This window comes from Aythya fuligula, chromosome 1 (genome assembly GCF_009819795.1).
Source record: "Aythya fuligula isolate bAytFul2 chromosome 1, bAytFul2.pri, whole genome shotgun sequence".
Taxonomy (NCBI): domain Eukaryota; kingdom Metazoa; phylum Chordata; class Aves; order Anseriformes; family Anatidae; genus Aythya; species Aythya fuligula.
Genome location: NC_045559.1, coordinates 127,771,590 through 127,780,595, shown reverse-complemented (window position 1 = coordinate 127,780,595; position 9,006 = coordinate 127,771,590). Strand labels below are relative to the sequence as shown.

The window sequence follows — 9,006 nt, the reverse complement described above, 5'->3', positions numbered from 1 at the left end:
CTGAGTAGCCTTTTTTTTTCCTCTGAAAAAGAAAAAAAAAAAAACAAAAAACAGTACCAATTACATATAAACACAAAGCAATGGTGTAAAAATGGACATTTATTACAACTAAACCAATGTGACAGTACGACGGAGGTCAAACAATTTATTCATCACAATCACAACAAAGCTTAACCCAGCCAAGCACATACAAGTGACAGTGTAAACTTTAAAAACGCTGAATACGTAGGAAATTGCTTCAGGTTTGACTAAAGGTAATTTCACCGCTTTGATCTCACACTGAGGGGTATTCTAACACCATATTAACCTCATCTATCCCCGCACATTGTGCACAGAGAAAACGCAAACCACTGCTTTTGTGTGCCTGAAGTTAACCGCGGTCTCTAGCAATGCGGTATGTTCGAATCCCAGGAATGGCTTAAGCAGACAACATTGAACACCGCGAGCTCACAGGCTCTGCTCCAGCACTGCCACTGAGGCATGCAGACCCACCCCTGCCTTCTGCTGCCACGAGCACTGGGACCTGGGTCAGGGAACTCACGCCTGTCACCACTGCCCCTCTTCTGGTGGGTTACATTTAGCATCCATGAGGCCAGGCACACAGCCTGGCTCTCCCGCAGCTGGGTAACTGCTCGTGCAAGCGCTGCACAACTGCCTCCACCAGCCCTGCCAAAGCTCTGTTTGGGGAGAACATACATGGCACTACGTACTTAACTGACCCAGCCAAAACATGGACTTCTACAGTGAAATCGCTGGGAAGGGAAGAGAGGGAAAGAAAGCCTGGCATTCTCAGGGACCATGCACACATACAGAACTTTGCTACTCCCAGGTGTGCCGATACCTTCTCAGAACTTGCAAAGCATACACGAACCACATCTCCTCAAGTGAAACAGTTTGGATGTACAATTAAAGAGCCTGCGAGAAGTGTCAAACTATCACCTGGTAGCACTTTGCCCCATTTGCAGTGAGTCTCATATACAAATCTGGCTTTAAAAGTTCTCACCACAAATTAGCTGGTTATACCACTGGACACCAGGTAGGAGTTTTATAAGGGATGTGTCCCACGTGAAACATGTAAGTCGAAAGTATTCAAACATGAAGCTGACACTGTTTTTCCTAAAGGTGCTTATACACCCATTAAAGCATAACTATAAAACACCAATAAATACAAATTAAGTTGTAGAGTTCAAAAGAAAATCATAAAAACTCCCTTTTGTAAAGCTCCCTCTTTCCATGTTCAAAAGTATCCCATTTTCATTACATACCTCTATAGTGTCAAAAAGGCTACTTTTTTGTGTGTTTATATTCAGAGCAAGCTAATACTGATTTAAAAATAGTTTCCCTGTTTGGATTTTTAAATACATGCATTCCCTTTTTAATACAGTAACTTGCACAGATTTGCTCAGATAACTACATGTAAATGCATTTTCACTGCTAGTAAATGATCAGTTTGCAGCTTTCTTGCAAAAAGCATTACCACCTTAACAGTTTTTAACCAGTTTGATATGCAGATCCTAAGAGGATTCTTTGGTATAATGGCAAATTCAGTAGTAAACAGTTATTTCCAATCTTAATGCATCAACTGAAAGAAAGCAGGATTATCACAGCTGTTGACTAAAAATGTAGATGAACGAAAGTCTTTGGTTGCATAAACACAATTTCTACAATATAACATTTCATACTTGAAGTTGTCCATGTAGTTTCCGTTCATTTAGATATGCTATGGCAATGATACATTTATTTCCTGAAGTCAAGTTTGCTTATAAAAACAGTACACTTACTGAAATCAAATGCAAATTTTCTGTAAATGCAGAGGAGACATTGAGTCAATTTAAATCTAATTCCCTTTCGTTTATCGTGTTTGGACTTCGGTTTCTTGTTCCCTTTTCAAAAGGAGAATTTATCTTGTAGGCCTGAATGAAGCAGCTTAGCAAAACAGTAATACTGACAAACAGCATCTTACACCATTAGCTAAACATTACAATGAAGGCAGTGAACATTTACAGTATGAAACACTGAGATGTCATCAGCGGAACAGAAGATTTATGTCAATCCAATTTCTTCAAGTACACTACGTGGGGTCTCTGCTTCCTATGGAGGGAAAATTTGAGACAGTGGTAAATGGATCCTGTGCTTCTACTGAACAGTACCATACATGAGAGTTAGTATGAACGATGCTTAATTAAAGAAAAGCTGGAAGACATGAAAATATAAAAGCACTGCAGTTTGCAAACATGGCATTAGCTGCACTTTTCAAAGAGCTGTTAATTAGATTGTCATGGTTCACAGGAAGAGCTGGTAGATTTTATTGCCCTTAAGCATAATAAAAAAAGCAATTCAAGTGTACCAGCAGGGAACAAATCACAACCCAGTAATAGAGATATGAACTGGGGAGGGACAGGGAAGCATCTTGCAATGGAATCTACCAGTTATTTTTGTGGTGAGTTGTTTCATGGGTCTCTGCTAGGCTAGAAAGAATACACAGATGAAAAGACTGAAGCTACTTAGATACGGTATCCCTCATGCTCTTCATGAAGAGCCTAGACTTTTTACACAGGTAACATGCTTAGCTTAAAAAAAATAAAACCATGTTCCTTGGTACACCTGGTGTCAATGAATTTACTGTTTTGACAGGGGAGGAGTTGCCAGGATTGGAACTGAATTATTCTACAGCAGGTAGAATGCAAAGTTTTACGTTAATACTATTCTTGCAAAACTTTGTTTATAGTCAGAACAAGTTGTTTTATACAAAACTCCGAATGGTTATCATCAGTTCCATATTCATTATTGCTATAGCATCTGAAAAAAATATTAATTTGATTAGAAACATTAAGCAGTACTTCACCATAATGATTAAAAATATGATAGTAAATAAAAAGGGATACCATATCTTTATGGAAACATAAGCATTTTTAATATCCAGAGTATGAATAAACTTACTTTAGCATCCTAAAGCAAGACATGTCATGAAGCAGGAAAAAGGCAAATAACAGTTAAAGCAGCAAACAAATGTTTTCTAAAACTGTTTTCTAAACATATTTTTTTTCAAAAAACAATTTTTTTTTGTAAAGTACAGAATTAAAAGCCTTAAATCTTGCAAGCAACAAGATTTGTTTCTATCGGCTTTGACTATGGAGCACAAAATGATCACATTTAGAATCAATTCAATTCACATGTAAGACTATATTTATTATAAATTTTTGTGTTAAATAAAAATACATATGAAGTTATAATATTTTATAGGCAAATTCACTTGAAAGTCAGCATTTGGAGAAGTCCACTGCTGAGCACTTTCAGATGGCTTCCAAAATCCAGAAAAAAAGCAAGTTAAAACTGGAAGCGAGATACTCAGTGAATTAAGGATGAAGTGTTTTCTCACTGATGTGATATTTAAATATTCTTAGAGCTGCAGTGACCTTGATAAAGCAAGGCAGTACAGCTTAAAGACTTGTGTTTTAACATGCCCCCCCCCAAAAAAGAAACACTGCTTGAAAACTTGAAAAGGAAGCTATATCCTCTCTCTATATATATATATATAGGATATATATATATAAGGATATAAGTTTTTAATATAACTTGTAGCATTAAATTCCCAGATGACTTTGTTGCATTCATTTTAGAGGATATGCCTCTCCCCTATCCAATAACTTGAAGCATTTTATTCCAAAAAAAATCCTACACTTTTAACCAACTACAGCAACAGAACTCAAGTGGAAAAAAAATATTGAGGAAAACATGAAATCGCGAAACTTCTCACAGATTTCTGGGTCTTGAAAATATTTGTAGTAGAACAATCATTCAAAGTTTTAAATTGACTCAACAACAGTAGATGCTTACAGTTACAGTGGTGAAGCAGTATATTTAGTAAACATCCTAAAAAAAAAGGTTGCTCTAACTCTGAAGACAGTGCACTGCTGCTGTATTTAGAGAGCACTTTACTATTACCATCTCCACTGCCTATTCAAAGTTGCAGATAATTTAAGTATATGCCTGCTGAAAATTACAATTAAATTTCTTCAAATAAATCAAGGTCATTGGCTGATAATGAATTTAAAGCAAATTATTTCAAGGACATTGGCTACTTGCCCACAGGTAAACCTCACCAGTTAAACTCAGTAAGATGTTAACATTTTAGTACTACAGTAGCAGCCTTGAGGCAAACATGCCTTCTTACATGCATATCAACAATATAATCTCAACAGGAACACCTAAAAGCTAATGTGTTTTGCTAGAATAATTTCATCAATTATGACTTTTAAGAAACAAATGGAATGGATTATGTTTTGTTCGTGTTATTTGTTTTAGGAAGTGTCAAACATTTTATGCAATTATGGACTACATTCTGCTTTATTATACACTACCTGCAGCTCAGAATCACCCAAGGCAAACAATGCAAATTTGAAATATATCAGAACACAGATGAGGAAAAAAGCCATTCACATGAGACAAAAGTGCATGCAATACTTTTATTTCAAACATGCCAGGGAAGCTAATTCATTACCTAGTCATTTAGAAGCAAGCAGCTGTATACAGATAACAAGAAAAACAGCATCTCATTACAGCTCAATGCACAGCATTTTAAGCCAACAGGCATGAAATAATGCAGGCTAAAGCAGCATTAACCAGACATTCAGAAATACATTGTTAATGTCTTACAGAAAAAGGCAAACTTGGAAATGGAAAACCACTCCTATGATCTTGTCTTCTATGATTTCAGAATGATGCAAGTCTAACCCAAATCTTTTGTCCCATCTCCTAAATCTCTCTTCTTTATGTCAGTTTAACACTTGAAATGTAGTGCATTACCACATATAGAATGTGGAATTAGCTACCTGTAAGTAGCTAGTTAACCTCTGTAACCACCTCTTTGCTAATTATATTTCAACAATTTTCAAAGACAGCATTGGTTTGAGGTTACAAAATACACTCTTCTGCTAGGCTAACAGAGGATGCAATGAGTGCCCTCTCATTCTGCTCGCTCTAACTGAAAGTTATTCATCATATTTAGATATGTGGCATTTGCTGATGCACACTGCAGTCTGCACTTAAAACTGGAAACATCAATTGAAGGAGACACATTTCAAGTATGCTATTAATGAACTTAAAGTCTTTCCCATCCTAATCATGTGGGAAACAATGAACTTGTTCTCTCCTTCAGTAGCAGCAATTGTTTAACTCACAAGTGTTTTTAACATTGAAATACAAATGTTGCAACTTCCAGATTTACATGAGTCATTCTCATTGCCCTAATCAATCCTGTCTTCCTTCTCTTTGTAAGGTAAGGCACACTATTGTACCAGATTCAGCAAAGGATACTGGTATGAGCATCTTTAATTAAGATGCAAGATCTACATAGAATTATGTGCAGTATTTAATACTTCTGTATACATATGTAGTAGTTCCACACACTACTACTACACTAATTTCTCAGTAAATATTAATATAATCTACTGATTTTAACTCTATGTTTAAATACCACCAAAACTCAGTTAAAAGATAACACAGGTCAGGTAATGTTACAGTACAGGTGCTGCAGCAAATAGATGATTAGCTCAGAAAATTCTGCAGAACTTTTAAGCACAAGGCTTCAAGCTTACACACGATAAAAAAGTTAAACCATAAGCCAAGAAGCACAAGTTCTGTTGAAATGAAACATGTGAAGAGACAACACTGTAAAACATAAGGGGAAGAGGAAAGTACAACAGCAGAGAATGGTTGTGGCATTCTATTAGATTCAAGATGACTGGATTCACCAAGCTGATGATAATGTTGTCATGAGTAAGTCACAGGTCTATCTCCTCTGAAATTCTGCATGCATGATGAATGAAGCCATTTAGTACACTGGGACATTAAAGTATTCATGACGTGGCTACAAAAGAAATGTACATATTCTTACACATAATAAAAAGGTGGACATATATGCAAGGAAAAAAAAAAAGATTCTCACTTTTGTATCCCTGACATGGAAGAATGTTTTGTACATCAAATAAATACTGCATTTTTGACTGCTCTAGGTTTCCTAGGGAAAAAGTTGTTTTTCCCTCCCCTGTACTTGCATGCTGGCAGCACCAACATATAGGAGAGTTTCACATCATAATTACTCTAGTAATTACTCTAGAAAGTTCAGAGTTTCTTCTCAGCCAAAAATTGTTTGAAGGTAGCTGTTCCAGAGATGGCTCACCCTGTGTATCTGCTACGTGCTAGCCTCTTTGGCAGGAATCAACTTTTGGCTGCTGTGAGAGACACAGCAGTGTGCTAGGTGAACTCCTGACATCTCCTGCCATATCTGCTCTCACGAACACACACCGATAAAAGCCCCCAGAATACAACTGCAAGGAACACAACGTGCCAGGGTAATGCAGCAGGGGGATCGCCTGATAGAGAAATTACCATTCTTTTAAAGAGCGCCTGTCTAAAAACTGGGAGCAATCTGAAACACCTCTCACAGCAGGCCAAGTTCTTTGCTTTTGAATTATACCACTGAATTTAATAACCCAGCTCTTTATTTTTTTTTTTTTATCAGCATGAAAGTTAGTACACGATTTGTTGCAAGATGAGTTAGAAATCAAGCAGCATTCAACTTTTTTTTTTTTTTTACCCCCCCCCCCAAAAAAACAAAACAAACCAAAAAAAACCTATGTCTTGAAGACAGATAAAGTTTTTAAACAGAGCAGTAGTGGTTTAGGAGCATACGCCCCAGATATGCCAATTAAGCACTGTCTGGGAGAAAAACCTCCCTGCATGCTAGCTAGCATCTTTCATTTTATACCCATTAAAATCTTTGAAGTATTTTAGCACCCTATCCCCCGAATCACTGAAGTCTTGGAACAGAACCGAGAAAGTTCTCATGCCTTTAAACCTAACATTTCCTCCATCCTGTATTATTTCACAGCAGTATTGCCATCTCATTCACAATATGTTCAAGGTTGAATTTTTTTAAATTCTTACCTCCACTTAGTAAGAGTCCCTACAAAAATATCCTAGAAGCTTTACATGACTTACATTGCTTTTTAAGAATTAGTAACCTGACCATTAGTTCATACCAGTTACTTAAATTATCAGGAACAAATCCAGTAGCTCTCAAACAACAGCTCAGTGGCAGTTGCAAAGTGAAGTCTGCTGTGATTTTTGGCAGAAGTAGGAAGGATTGGTGGATAACAGTGAATTACAAGTGGAATTTTAACTCTTAAAATTCTCACTGAAGTCAAGTGTCAGCATATGTTTAAAAATGAGAATGTAGGAGAGCTGAGGTATATTTTTAACTGGAAAAGGAAACATCAAACTGACAGTATACAGTACTAGCCCCAAGGAGTAGGAGCCTCAACTAAAAAGAAGAGTAATTCTAGAAGCCTCCACAGACAAAACATTTCCAGAGGTAATTATGGAGAACTTCTGCTTTACTTACACTGCTGGCATGACATTCATTCATGAAGGCAACTAAAAACAGGTACATTGCAATAATCTAAAACACTGAATTTTTACATTTTTGTATTTTCAGTTTTTACCTGTTATCGTTTAGTTTTTTTATTACCTGATATCAACAAGTAAGGATATGGAAGTGTTATTTTTATTTACTTGTTACTTTTCTGTAATTTCTAAACTATCTAAATTTATAACTGAATATTCTATTCCCCCCCCAACTCACCCTTCAGGTATACCCCACCTCATTCTTTGAGCTACAAACCATTGAAAATAGGAATTAAATATCTCTGGTGTGAAAATACTGGTACACAAAATTAGGTGACTGACTCAAATTAATCTCATGGGATTAGGGTCTCATCTTGACAGAAATGTATTACCTCCTGATAAGGCAAGATAGAGTGTCAGATAACAGTAGGAAGAACATGGTAATTTCACTCCTGGCAACATTTTAGCCTATGGAACATGTAAACACCACCTGCAACTAGCCTAGCAATAAACTGACATTGTAGAGGTGAATCTAAAAGATGAAAGGGAAGATAACAGTAACTGAGAGATGAAGCAATAGCAGCAGAATTGTGAGATGGAAACTGCTGCAGCTTCAGTGAGCCCTCTGTACCGAGGACATCCTAGAATATCACACACTGAGGGTCCGGCACCGTGGTAGCCTCACAACCAACAGAAAGGAAAAAAAACCTGACAAAAAAAAACCTGACCAGAGAACTACAGTACCTCACATGCTTCAACCATGAACTGCTCAATTTCTTGCTGCGTTCCCTACCACACTGCCTCCAGATAAGTGAGCCTGCAGGTCTGAATACCAGAAAACAGACTTGGGACAGGAAAGGACAGATGTCAACTTTTACAACCAGTGTCTACCCTACCTTGCCTTCCTTCTATGGGACTCTGCAGACCTCAGACATCTGAGCCTGCGAAACATATGCTTAAGATAGCTAGCTAGCTGTGAGTTTATAAATAAATTCATCTAGCAGCTAGGGAAGAGGTAATGGTGTTCTCACAGAACAATGCAATGTCAAACCATCGTGAAACACTGCCCCTGAAAAATCACCACTTATTTTAAAGATGTGTATGTCAACTGTTTATCTGACTTTAACATGTAGATCCTAGTTAGTAGAATCTTTTTTTTTTTTTTTCAAGCTGACATTTGTTTGCAGCTCATTTTTAGAAACCGATTAACACTGGGATTTTCAGTCCAAGTCATTAAAGTTAAAAAAAATGGTAGAATTTGGGTCACAGAACTATTTAGCCAGTCTAAGCAACATTTTTCTCCATCAGCTTTGTAATGACTCAGCCCAATTAAATATCATAGTCATACAAAAATTAGAAGGGATTTCATTTAATCCAGCCCTCCAAACAGTGTACCTGTAACATCACTGGTATATACTTAATCTGTTAAAGGCATCCAGTGATGGAAACTTTTTAACATCCCCCAGGCAATCCGCCCAAATGCTTCATTATTATTGCTACTAAATTTTTTCCAAACATCTACTTGGAATTTATTTTCTTGCTGCAATTTTTGCCTGCAGTGGACAAGAAAACAGTCTACTTCTTTCAGGCATTAAAGAG

The 9,006-nt window shown here is 36.9% G+C and overlaps 1 protein-coding gene across 5 annotated transcripts in view; it reads right to left on the bottom strand.

Moving 5' to 3' along the window:
• Positions 1-79: 79 nt before the first annotated feature.
• Positions 80-9,006, bottom strand: part of AP1S2 (adaptor related protein complex 1 subunit sigma 2) — a 30,700-nt gene continuing 21,773 nt past the window's right edge. For 3 of the 5 annotated variants that reach the window (XM_032185214.1, XM_032185223.1, XM_032185232.1), the window contains exons 5-6: positions 2,941-2,949; positions 80-2,091 (exon numbers count right to left, since the gene is read on the bottom strand). In XM_032185214.1, the coding sequence (XP_032041105.1) occupies positions 2,044-2,091; positions 2,941-2,949 (57 nt within the window). In that variant the 3' untranslated portion in view covers positions 80-2,043. Of the gene's footprint in view, positions 2,092-2,940; positions 2,950-4,452; positions 5,870-9,006 lie in introns of those variants that run through there. The other 2 variants (XR_004253123.1, XM_032185243.1) reach the window with 2 other exon arrangements.